The following is a 13,621-nucleotide window of genomic DNA, read 5'->3' on the forward strand; positions in this document are numbered from 1 at the left end:
GAATATGCACTTTTTAAAAAATCTCAGTGCTAGGACGAAGGAGACCTTACTGGGGCCTGCTCAAGGCAATCGATGAACAACAGAATGACAGTGACAACGATGACCAAGAATGAAATATTCAACCCCTTCATGGAAAACTAAACATTTCAAGGACGCATCAGAGCAGAATTCTGATGCAGCAATTTACATGTTGACATAGTTTAAGATTAAATAAAATTTCAGATTAAAAACGTGTTTACTGATTGAAGATAGCTTAGCAGAGCCCATTCCAATAGTATTTCACCTTCAAAGCACAGTTTTCAGTGTGCCCACCCTCCCACCACACCCCACCCCCTTCAACCGCTAAACTGCTAACGCCTCTTACCTACCTAACACGTGAAAAACAGAAACATAGGCGCATGGACAGAGAGCAAAGAGAAAAGATTGTGTTTACTTGTCACTTTATTTTAAAAAGTTTCCCACTTCCTTTTCATCTTTTAAATAAGTCTCTCTCTCTCTCCTCCCCCCCTCCATCTAGTCCTACCTCTTCTGCTAATCAGAGCAGACCCCAAACTTCACCTGCTGTGCTTTTTGGGGGGGGAGGTCCTACAGAGGAAAGGCGGAGAAAAGAAACCAAATTAGGCGATGCTGTTAAAAGGGAAAACAGCAGTTTTTCTTATTTCAAAATCTCCACAATCTGCCAGCTTGAAAATACCTTTTCTTCTCTTCTAAGTGACATAGGTAACAGGCTCAGTGTTTAAGCAAAAAAAGAGGTCTGTTGTTGACTTCCCTGCAATTAGTTCTTCCCTCTGTGGTGGGGGTCTTCTGGCTCCCTGAAGCTTGGTCAGGCCATGGAACACGTCCTCCTGGTTCATTACAAGTCAACGTTTCTGGAAGAATCTTTCCCCCCACCGGGAAAGATGAGCTCCTGCCCCAGCCAGGTGCTTTCCCCGGGATCCTCTTTCCTGGAACCGTGTTTAAACGATCCTCCCTGCGCAGTGGACATGCGCTGGTGCCACTGTCCGAGCTACGGGAGCCGGGGGCTCCCTCCTCCTGGGGGTTCCCCGCGCGCCCCGATCCCGGTGCGCCCCCGGCCGCCCGCCAGGCTGGGAAGATCGTTCATGCGTTGGTTCTTCCTGGGGGTCCCAGGCTGTCCCTCCCGGTGGGAGGATCAGGGTCCCGGGCTCCCATGCCCGGCCTCACTCCCTGCGGGTGCGGAAAGTGACGGAGGTCACCGAGCGCTCCTCGGTGAGCCTGGTCATCTGGCCCCGGGTCCAGGCGCTGCGCAGCACTTCCTGCGTCACCTGATAATCCACGACCCGCACGAGCACCGACGTGGCCGGGGGCGCGCCGGGGTGCGGCAGGGGGGCGCGGCCGGCGGGGTCTGCATCGCGGCTGTCCGGAGTGCGCACTCGGGCCCCGAGGGGTGCGGAGTGGCCGCCGCCGTCCCCGTCTGCGCCGCGGGCCGGCTCCTCCCCGCCAGGGTCCTGGAGGGTCCCCAAGCATCTCTCTGGATGCAGTAGGAAAAGCACCTTCTCTGTCACCCAGGCCTCACCGGCTCCTCCGCGCTCGTGGGCGCCGCCCCGGGCTGCTCTCGGCTCCGCCACCGTGGACCACGGCGCGCACCGGGCCTGGGGTTCCCCGCGCGCCCCGACCCCAGCGCGCCCCCGGCCGCTCGCCAGGCTGGGAAGATCGTTCATGCGTCGGTTCTCCCAGGGGGTCCCAGGCTGTCCCTCCGGGTGGGAGGATGATCAGGGTCCCGGGCTGCCCGGCCAGGTGGGAAGATCATTCATGCGTCGGTTCTTCCAGGGGGTCCCAGTCTGCCCCGCCCGCTGGGAAGATCGTTCATGCGTCGGTACTTCCAGGGGGTCCAGGGTAGCACGGCCGGGTGGGGGGATCCTCCAAGTTTTTTCCAGGAGGGTCCAGGCCCGCAGGGCCGAGTGGGAAGATAGTTCAGGCGTCGGTTCTTCCAGGGGGTCCTGGGCTGTCCCTCCGGGTGGGAGGATCAGGGTCCCGGGCTGCCCGGCCAGGTGGGAAGATCATTCATGCGTCGCTTCTTTCAGGGGGTCCCGGGATGTCCCACCGGGTAGGAGAAGGATCAGGGTCCCAGGCTGTCCCCGTCCGCTGGGAAGATCATTCAGGCGTCGGTTTTTCCAGGGGGGTCCAGGGCTGCACGGCCGGGTGGGGGGATCCTCCAAGTGTCGTTTTTTCCAGGGGGTCCAGGGCTGCAGGGCCGAGTGGGAAGATAGTTCAGGCGTCGATTCTTCCAGGGGGTCCCGGGGGGCTGTCCCACCGGGTGGGACAAGGATCAGGGTCCCGGGCTGCTCCGTCCACTGGGAAGATCGTTCAGGCGTCGCTTCTTCCAGGGGGTCCCGGGGTCCACTCCCCGCCCGGGAGATGCGCGCGGATCCCGGCGGCAGTGGGGTCGGGGCGCGCCGGGCTCCGGCCCGCGGGAGCCGAGACTAGATTCGAGTCCAGCCGGCCCGGAGCCGAGCGCCGCCCCTTCCCGCCGCCCCGTCCTGTCCAGTCCCGCCGCCCCTTCCCGCCGGCTCCGCACCCGGAGCCGAGGTGTCCCTGGCTGCCCATCGCGCCGCCGCCTCCTTCCCTCGGACTCGTCCTGCGCGGCCACGCGGGGCTCCCACACCTCGTGGGGGCATCTCGGCTGCCCGCTGGGCAGCTTAAAGCCCCCAGGGACCAGGCGCCGGACAGCCCCCGGCCCTGCGCGCGCCCCTAGAACTCAGGACAGAGGGTCTCTCTTTTCAAGGACTGTCCTCGAAGGGAAGATTGCACGAAGTGTCCTGTGTGTGTGTGTGTGTGTGTGTGTGTGTGTGTGTGTGTGTGTGTGTGTGTTAAAATCAGATTTGGTGAATTCTGATAAGGAGTTCGTGTCTCCTGTGAATCTCACCCCACTTGGCCTTCCACCCAGAGAATGCGGGTCAAAAGATCCGACTAGCCCCTGGGCTCCGGGCCAGAGGACTGGACAGCGGGTAGGCTTGGCTTGCAAGTGGCGGTCCTCCTTGGTTCTGTCCCTCCTTGGTTCATGTACTTCGCAGTGCGCTCTCTGGTGTTCGCTGCAAGTTTGAGCATTGAGATTGAATCTTGGTCACTGACACTGAACATTAAGATTGAATCTTGATCGTTGTGATTGAGAAATAAACGTGGGGTGTTTTTTTTTTTGATATTTTCCCCCCTTTGGAGACGTCAATATTGGTGAGACAGTCGGTTTCACCGATTTATTTGCTTTTTAAGTAATGATTGTTCCAAGAAGGGGCTCAGTCTTTGATTTAAAACAGGATGTCAAAAACAAACAAACAAACAAAACAGAACATACACAAAACCCAAAACTGGGAAAGAGAGCTTTAATAAGATATAAAAATTTAGTTTTGAAGGCAGATGGGATAGAGAAGGGATCAATTTGACAAGGATAATGGGATATGAGCACTGAGGAGAACTGTGTGCATAATAATTGGATATGAGCACTGAGCAAACATGATAACATCTCAGTACCTGTATTGCAAATCAAAATGCCTGAGAGAGAGAGAGAGAGAGAGAGAGAGAGAGAGAGAGAGAGAGAAGGAGAGAGAGACAGAGACAGAGACAGAGACAGAAGGAGAGAGAGACAGAGACACAAAGAAAAAGTATTTGCTGTAGACACTGGGGGCAGGGAGAGGGTGACAGGAGGGAATCTGGGGACATTGGTCCTGGGAAGTGTACACTGGTAGAGGGATGGGTGTTGGAACACTGTGACTGAAATATGACCATGAACAGCTTTGTAACTCATGGTGATTTAATTTAAAAAAATAAATTAATAAAAAATACAATTTAGTTTCAGTTTGTGTTATTTTAAACCGTTTCCTTACTGGGGACATTGGTGGTGGGAAACGTACAGAGGTGAAGGGATGGGTTTTGGAACATTCTATGACTGAAACCCAATCATAAACAGCTTTTTAACTATATTCATGGCGATTCAATTTACACACACACATATTTTCCCCTATCTTTTCTCCACCCTCCTATCCCATCTCCATCTTTTTTAAGCCCAGAGGTTAAAAACATCTGTCTGGGGGCGGGGTGGGGGGGGGAGGGTAGGCTTTGGGCAGACCCTCTGACACATTAGTCTTTGCCTGAATTTAATGGGAACGCCAGTAAATAGGAAAAACAACGACAACAAGCTAGGCTCTTGATTTATGCTGTTCAGTTCATCTATGGTAACAGGTGCTGGTTTTATCAGATAAAGCTCGCTGTTTTACCTGCCTCATGCACAAGGATGACCACACTGTCATTTCTGCCATTGTAGTATGGTGAAAGGTATTTACTTGGACAGAGAATGTTCTGGTGCCTCCCAGCTGATATAACAAAAGAAGCGTGGGTGGTGTGAGAAAACCTGGATCAGATCTGGCTGATAAAATGCCTGATCATGCCCCGATTTACTGCTAAATCACAGTAAAAGATTTTGAGTTTTTCATAACAGAATTATTGTGAACATTCTATAAATACGGTATGACTGAAATTCATTCACTAACAGCTTTGTAATGATCTATATTACAGTGATTCAATAAAAATTTTTTTATAAAAGAAGTTGTCTATTAATCATAAAAGAAAGAATACAACATGAAATTTGGTTGTAAATGGATGGCTATGGAGAGTGAATCATGCTGAGTGAAATGAGTCAGAAGGAGAGGGACAGACAAAACAACTTAGCATAAGACTAGCACTCAAGGACAACAGAAACAAGGGTCGGGGGGGGGGGGGGGGGGGGGGGGGGGGGATTGGTCTGCAGTTGGAAGCCTGCCTCAAGTGCTGGAGGAGAATGCAGTTAGGATAGAGAAGAGACCACTATGACAATGAAAGTTGGAATTGATCCCTCTGGATAAAAACTGCATTCCTGAAAGAAGGTAAAGGAACAAACAGGATAGCCTCTCAGTATCTGTATTGCAAATCATAATGCCCCCCCCCCCAAAAAAAAAGAGAGAGAGAGAAAGAAGAAAAGTGCCTGCCACAGAGGCAGGCTGAGGAGATGGGGGTTAGGGGAAGGGAAACTGGGGGCATTGGTCACTGTCACTATCCCCCTATTGATCACCGATTTGCTCGAGGGGGCCCAGTAACATCTCCATCGTGAGACTTGTTGTTACTGCGTTTGGCATATCGAATACGTCACGGGTAGCTTGCCAGGCTTTGCCATGCGGTTGAGATAGTCTCGGTAGCTTGCTGGGCTCTTCGAGAGGGGTGGAGGAATCGAACCCGGGTTGGTGAGGTTGGCCGCATGCAAGGCAAACGCCCTACCACTGTGCTATCTTGGGAAATATACATCGGTGGAGGATTGGATGTTGGAAAATCGTAAGACTGAAACCCAACCATGAACAGCTTGGTAACTGTGTGTTTCACAGTGATTTAATAAAAAATATATTTTTTTTTAAAGAAAGACAACACATGGACTTCAGCTGCGAAGACTATGACTGAGATAGAGCTGGTGATATAAATCAACTTTTGCTATCATAAACCAATGAAATTTGGGGACCGTTTCTTACTAACCTCTGAGTAAAAAAATGTTTCTCTTTAGTATTCTATTTCACACCTCTTCTGAGTATTTCACAGTTTTTCTCTAAACCCCAAATACTGTGAAATTGAATTCCTTGCTGATTTTCTCTCATCAGTCCTCTCTTTCTGTTTCTTGTCTCAAATATTAGCATGCTTGATATATTTATTATCTTACTTTCCCCTTGGGCTGGAGCGGTAGCACAGAGGGTAGGACGTTTGCCTTGCACGAGGCTGACCTGGGTTCTATTTCTCCATCCCTCTCGGAGAGCCCGACAAGCTACCAAGAGTATCCCACCCGCATGGCAGAGACTGGCAAACTACCCCGTGGCATATTCGATATGCCAAAAACAGTAACAACAAGTCTCACAATAGAGACGTTACTGGAACCTGCTCCAGCAAATAGATGAACAACGGGAGGACAGTGCTACAGTGCTACTTTCCTCTTAAGAACGATCCCTTTCGAATGCCCTGCTACAGTGGCAGGGGGGGATGGGGGGATGGGAGGATGGGGGGGGGGGAGGGATATTATCCTGGTGGTGGAAAATGGGCACTGGTGGAGGGATGGGTATATGATCGTGGTATGACCGAGATCCAAGCACAAAAATTTGTAAATCTACAACTGTACCTCATGGTGTTTCACTAATAAAAAAAAAAAAAAGAAGATTAAGACAATGATTAAAAAAAAAAAAAAGAACTATCCCTTTCTATTCCTGTCTGGTTCCCACAGACAAAAAAAAAAAGCCACTCTTAAGATTAAAATTAATCTAAAAATTAATTGTAATTAAATTAATCTTAGGACTTAAAATTATCTGTAAACCTACCCAGCCTGTGTATTGTTAAATGAATGGAAAAAAATGAACAAGTCATCCGACTTAAAAAAGTACAAACTTGAGAATAGTGTAAGATTATTCTATACAAATAAAATTCAGCCTTAGTTTGTAAAGATCTTTAAAACTACACGTGATTTAGAAGAGATTTTAAGAGAGGAGGGATACTGGGGACATTGGTGGTGGAAAATGTACACTGGTGGAGGGACGGGTGTTTGATGACTGAAACTCAAACATGAAAGTTTTGTAACTGTAGCTCATGGTGAGTCGCTTAAATAAATAAATTAATTTAAAAAGAGAGATTTTGCCTCTTTTGCAGACCACAACACCCAAAAGGAGAGAGAGAACACAGGGGATTGCCCTGCCACAGAGACGGGGGGATGGGGGGATGGGGGTGGGAGGGATATTATCCATGGTGGTGGAAAATGGGCACTGGTGGAGGGATGGGTATCTGATCATTGTATAATCGAAACCCAAGCACAAAAAATTGTAAATCTACAACTTTAAAAAAAAATAAAATACAATAAAGGGGAAAAAAAATAAAAATAAAAAGAGAGATTTTAATCCTCTTTCCCTTGACAACTAAAGTACTTATGACCTAGAGAACTCAGACCTTATAAAGAAAATCAACTTTGGTCTGAGTCAGGAGACTCTGATGAGCCATAAATTCTTGGGCAATTCTCCCAGCCCTTGTTCTCACCTGCAAAGTATAAACAGTACCTAGCCTTGTTTCCTAGGGCTATTGTGTAAGTCAAGTGAAGCAATTCTTTGGGTTATATTCTGAAAACGAGGAGGCCTGCAACATTAATGCTTTAAAAAGTGTATCATGGTTGCAACTTGGAACTGGGAAGCCGAAGCATAGCTTACCATGAGCTCCTCCAGGAAAGATGAAAGCGTCAAGGGCTTGAACCAGGAAACGAGAAAGAGAGTCTGACTCTTTGGAGGAAGAAGCAGTTAATAGTTATAAACTGGGGAGCCGCAGGGGAAGAAGAAGAAAGAATGGGAGCATGACAATTCTGGTATCAGTTTAGCCAAGCAGTCTGAAAGAAAATAAAAACAACCCTTTTCGCCACACCCCCCACCCCAGGGGAAGCCTGGGACAATCCCGCCTTGGTGCTCAAGGTCTGTTTCCTGGCTCTGGTGTTTCATAATGGGAATATATCCATGCTGCATGCAAGACAAAAGCCTTATACTATCTCTTTAGCCCCTTTGTTTAAAAAGTAAACAAAATTCTTTTTGTGTTTGTTTTTGGGTCACACCCGGCGATGCACAGGGGTTACTCCTGGCTCACGCACTCAGGAATTACTCCTGGCGGTGCTCGGGGGACCACATGGGATGCTGGGAATTGAACCCAGGTCGGCCACATGCAAGGCAAATGCCCTACCTGTTGTGCTATCACTCCAGCTCGTAAACAAACTTCTAAAAAGTCATGTTTGTCTTAAATTTTGAGTGCAAACATATATATGTATATATATATATATATATATATATATATATATATATATATCTGGGAGAAGAAAATACAGGCCTAGTCCCTGTAACATGTGACCCTGAAACTAACATGTATATAGAGTTTTGAATAAAATACTTAAACATATCTTTTCAGACTAGTGGTGATCCTTAAATTATTTTGGCCAGGCACTTTGAAATCTGGAACTAAAGGACATTTAGAAAAGGATTTTAGGTGTTCATGTTAACTGTAAGCGATAACTCATGAATCACCAACTAGTACAAGTGCTTACACAAGATTCCAAAATTACAATTTAGTATCATGGTCTCCATTATCCAATATTTCATAACATATTTACCATTATCCTCTCTTGTCGGAGATCAAAACTTAAGATGGGGTCTCTCATGGAGGATGAGTAAGCAACTTACTAAACAGGAAATTACATCATGGCCAACTGAGTCAGCATTTAATGATGATAATAAAGAACCAATGTTCTCTACCTTACACCTCTCCTGAACATGAAAACAACTTGGCCTGTTCAACCATGGCACATAGTGTTATTTCAAAGATAATTTCACCTTTGACTCAATATGGGCTAATCAAAATTTACTAAATATTTCCCAAAAAATCATCATTTGTATTAGTTCAAATAAGGGTAATAACTTAAAAACGATCTTGATAACTTAAAAAATTAAGGGGCCAGGACTGGGGTTACAACATGAATTCCTCTCTGGTATAGTCTGAAACTTAATAAGGGGTGGGGAATATATGATCTGTGGGCTACAGGAGGCCTGTGAAATCACTAGTACACGATGGGACATTTGCTTCTCATGGCATGCTCGACCCATCTGTCCATACTGTTTCACCTGCAAAAGATGTTATAAATATCCAAATGCCCCTTGGCAGAAAAAAGTTTCCTCATCCCTGGGAGGACAGTTGAGACTAAAGTAAAAGACAGGCTCCTCCAGACAGGTAGGTAGCAATTTTAATGAACAAGACATTGTCTGGGTGGCCACAAGATGAGTAGTTTTCTGCACCATTCCCACCTCCTGACATAACCTCAAAATTTTATAGAGACTTTAACTGTGTTGTCATACGTGCAGTGCAGATAGCCTCAACAACAGGGCACACCAACATCCTGGGAATAAACACTGTATCCTTGGAATACATGTTGGATCCTCTGGGAACACATGTTCTCAGGGAGGGGATCAGATTGCACAGGGCCAGATCCTGGGTCAATCGACAGTCACATTCTTTTGCTTTCCCCAAGAGTAAGACTTTTTTTTTTTTTGGTGGGGGATCATGCCCAGCGATGCACAGGGGTTATTCCTGGCTCATGAGCTCAGGAATTACTCCTGGCGGTGCTAGGGGATGCTGGGAATTGAACCTGGGTCGGCCAAATGAAAGGCAAATACCCTACCCTCTGTGCTATCATTCCAGCCCAGCAAGGCATTTTTTCCCCCTTGCCAATATATAATTATATTAATCAAAGTACATGTGATCAGAGTAGGTTATCATAGTTGTGGAAATGGTCAATATTATTTTGCATTCACAGATATCTAGCTTGTCTGGCAAACTCCCCGTGGTGTACCCAATTATGCCGAATACCAGTAACAATGATGGATCTCATTCTCCTAACCCTAAAAGAGCCTTGACTATGGCACTTTTTAAAATCTCAGGTCTAGGGCGAAGGAGACGTGACTGGTGCCTGCTCGAGGCAATCGACGAATTGCTCGAGGATGATCATGATCTCATGATCGTGATCCTGAAATATTTAACTAATTAACATTGTACTAATAAGGCTCTATCAACAAAGCAAAGTGGTTGGAAAATACCGAGTCTTTACGTTTAACAAGTCTGCAAACAAGTTGATTTGGAATATGCCCTGAAACTCAAACTCTGAATAACCCTCCCCCTTTACTACTTGGACATTCTTCATTATTTACTCTTCAAGGGTAATGCTTGAACAATGTGGTTAGAGGAGGTTGAATCAGTCATCACAACCGCAATGCCTGTTTCAGCCCCTCCTCTTTTTCAACTCATATTCAGGACAACCTGGTTATTTTCTTATTAATTAATAAAGGCATGGAATTTAGCCTCCTTCAGCCTACTCCTCTGGACAGTTACCTTGGCTCTGACCATGCTTTGTATCTGAACTTTATCATTCTCTTTTTGTGGGGTGGAGAGGGTGTCTTTGATGTGATCCCTTATTTATAATGTGACGTGGGCAGGATTTAAGAGTGAGTGGATTCAAACTTCCTAAATTTAAGTATGACCTGATACATATTAATTGAATGACTTTACCCCCCCCCCTTTTTTTTTTGGCTTTTTGGGTCACACTGTCAGGTGCTCAGGGGATTCCTCCTGGTTCCGCACTCAGGAATTAGCCCTGGTGGCGCTCGAGGGACTACATAGGATAGAACCCGGGTTGGCCACATGCAAGGCAAACACCCTACCTGCTGTAATATTGCTCCAGCCTGACTTTATCCTTTCTTTACTGAATGGAGTTTCTTCATCTGTAACTCAATGGTAAGAATATATCATTCTTCTAGAATTAGTGTTGGGATTAAGTGAGTTGATACATGTAAAAATGCCTGCCGCATAGTAAATGACTTTTCCTCTGGAATGAATTCAGGGATGTTATTATTTTCTTAAAATTTTGTCACTCAGTGTGGCGATTACTTTTATCCTTTCAATATCACTATTTAATTAATCATCATTGTATTTCTACTACATTTATCTCAGCTTTTCTTCTTTGGAGTTCTGCTTCCTCTTATTTTTCTCTTAAGACTACTCGATTTCTACTTCTACATTTCTTGTCTCTCAGACGAATTATATCATAAGTGCAGGTGTGCTGGTTCAGTATTAGAGTCCAGTGATGTTGTGTTTTGTTCTTGTGGTAGGGGGTCCACCAGACTATGCCCAGTAATGCTGGGGGAGGAAGTGTCATATGAAGCTAGATAGCAAACTTGGGAGACAGCATGGTCATTTCTAAGGTTGCCATGGCAATTGTAAATGGTACTGTACAAGTGGGAGAGGCTTTTTTTTTCATTAGTGAAACACCATGAGGTACAGTTATAGACTTACAAATTTTTGTGCTTGGGTTTCAGTTAAACAATGATCGAATACCCATCCCTCCACCACTGCCCATTCTCCACCACCACCACCAGTCCCAGTAGCCCTCCCACCCCTCACCCCATCCCCCAGCCCTGCCTCTGTGGCAGGGCATTCCCTTTTGCTCTCTCTTTCCTTTAGGGTGTTGTAGTTTGCAACTACATTATTGAGTGGCCATCGTGTTTGCTTTACAGTCTAGTTTCAGCATGCAGCTCACATCCTGAGCGAGTGTTCCCATCTCTATCTGAGCTTCCTTTTCCCCCAGCATGTGCTACCGGCTTCCAAGCTGTGGAGCAGACCTCCTAGTACTTATCTCAACTATTCTTGGGTGTTCGACTCCCATTCTGTTACTTTATATTCCCCAGGTGAGTGCAGTTTTTCTATGTCTGTCCCTCTCTTTCTGGCTCATTTCACTTAGCATGGTATTTTCCATGTAGAACCACTTGTATGTAAATTTCATGACTTCATCTTTTCTAACAGCTGCATTGTATTCCATTGTGTAGATGTACCAAAATTTCTTTAACCAGTCATCTGTTCTTGAGCACTCGAGTTTTTTTTTTCCCCGAAATTTTGGGCATTGTGAAAAGTGCAGCAATGAAACGTAAATATTTTTACCGTTTGGTTTACTGCTAGCAAAAATAGGCGATGCTTGGAGGAAGAACCTGCTTACAGATGGGAACTAGGCAAAGATGGAAAGAGGATGACAAGTTAGAAGGATAGAGTAAAATTGTTACTAGTTCTTTTATCCATGGACAGTGAGAGGACAGTGCTAGACAGTACAGTTCTTTTATAAGCACACAGATGTTTGCTTAACTGTAATAGTTGTTGAACTTTGCAATGCTTGCACAAGGACATTTCAATTTTTTTATGACAGGAAAATTTTCTGATCCTTTCCAGTCAAGTTCAGTTGTATATCACTTCATATTGGCCATTCTCCTGTCTCACCCAGACTAATTAAAGGGCTCATTATTATTTTATTTTTTTACAGCAGGAAAAAAAATTTTCATGACTACACAGCCACGCTCCAGGCCGCTTTCTGGATGCTCGGGTCGAGCCTCATGCATGAGTGAAGAAGCATGGAACCCAGGTAATGCGGAACTCTGTGGCCCTGGACTCTGGGCCCCATGGACCTGGGAGCAGAGATCCTCTGCCTGCGTTCCCATCTCTGGCGACTCAGGGGTCACAACTAGATGACACTCCCTGCTGGCGCCAAATGATCTCCTCATCGGCCACCCTTCAGAACTCACGACTGCTCCTCCTGGATGGGAGTACAAAATGAGGAGCCCATAACCATGCCACCAGACTCCATGCCAGGCTATTCTCACTCGAGGCATCCCAGAGGAGGTGTGAGTGAGAGCCCTCCCCACCCCAAGGGACCCAGCCCCGGCAGTTACAGTCAACCTCCATTGCCCACCTGCCACCACGCTCCAGGCTGCTTTCTGGACCGCGCAGACACATTATAAGACACTTTCTACCCATTTTCCATAATTACCCCACCATGTTTGATGGGGTTCAAACAGTAGGCAACATATATATATATATATATATATATATATATATATATATATGCCTCGCAGAGCTTAGCAGGCTACCGAGAGTGTCCTGCCCGCATGTTTAGAGCTTGGCAAGCTCCCCGTGGTGTGTTCAATGTGCCAAAAACAGTAATTATAACAGGCCTTATTCCCCTGACCCTGAAAGAGCCTCCAATTGTTGGGAAAGACAAGTTAGGAGAGGCTGGTAAAATATCAGGGCTGGGATGAATAGAGATATTACTGACGCCCGCTCGAGTAAAATGAGGAACAACGGGATTACAGTGATTGCACAACTGTACAATATAAATTGTTCTTTATATTCTATAGAGAATAGTCTTTTATTTATTTCTCCTAGTTTTCCATGTGCATTTTGACTTTGCCACTGAGAAATTATACAGATGCATGCATGTTGAATTGATCAAACTTAACATTTTTCCTTGCTTTCTAAATCTGTAGTTTCTGAATTTGGAAATTTCCCCCCATAATGTTCAGGTTATAAAGGGAATACCCAATGTTTTCTTCCATTGTTTATATGTCTTTTTTTGTCTTATTAACTTTTTATACTTTGAATTGGTTTAAAAATTTTTTTTACTAGAGGATGCAAAATTTGAAACTAAATTTACTTTCTTCTTTCCGAGTTGCTATATTTTATTAATGTTATTAATGTTACTTGTTTAAAATGTCATCAACTTCCCATTGAGATACCACTTTGATGTTATTTTAAACTTTTCTCTATACTTTTTATTTCTGGGCCTCTCCCCGCTTCATTGTTCTAAATAACTATATACCATCATTATACTTTCAGTGCTATAAGCTTCATCTTATTTAGGGAGAAATTTCAGCCAGGTGGAGCTGGTTAACTTTTAGTAGGAACCACCCAAGCTGAGGGCGCAATGTGGATTCTGCACGAGGGGAGACTGAGCCTTAATAGGATTCCACATATTTTGGGTCGAAAAGCCACTGATAGTTTAATACTGCTCTTGGGAGCAAACTCTCTGGACTGGTAGATCCAAGAATCAACCCAAATGTGGTCTTAAGGAAGGCAAATTAGTTGGTCAATAACGGAGACTTATTTAGTCAGCAAAAAAAAGAGCTTGGGCGGGGGGGGGGGGGGGGGGGTGGCAGGGAGATGCTCTCAAGGCTAATTTGCATGCAGGGACCCTACCAGCTCTTGGACGCTG

The 13,621-nt window shown here is 45.8% G+C and overlaps 1 protein-coding gene across 1 annotated transcript; it reads right to left on the reverse strand.

Annotated features, from left to right (window-relative positions):
• Positions 1-1,178: 1,178 nt before the first annotated feature.
• Positions 1,179-1,770, reverse strand: CUNH6orf141 (chromosome unknown C6orf141 homolog). The gene has a single exon (XM_056130640.1). It carries the CDS (start codon positions 1,677-1,679, stop codon positions 1,179-1,181), a length of 501 nt encoding a protein of 166 aa, XP_055986615.1. The 5' UTR covers positions 1,680-1,770.
• Between the last annotated feature and the right edge of the window lie 11,851 nt (positions 1,771-13,621).

This window comes from Sorex fumeus, unplaced genomic scaffold (assembly GCF_029834395.1).
Source record: "Sorex fumeus unplaced genomic scaffold, SorFum_2.1 ptg000080l, whole genome shotgun sequence".
Lineage (NCBI taxonomy): Eukaryota > Metazoa > Chordata > Mammalia > Eulipotyphla > Soricidae > Sorex > Sorex fumeus.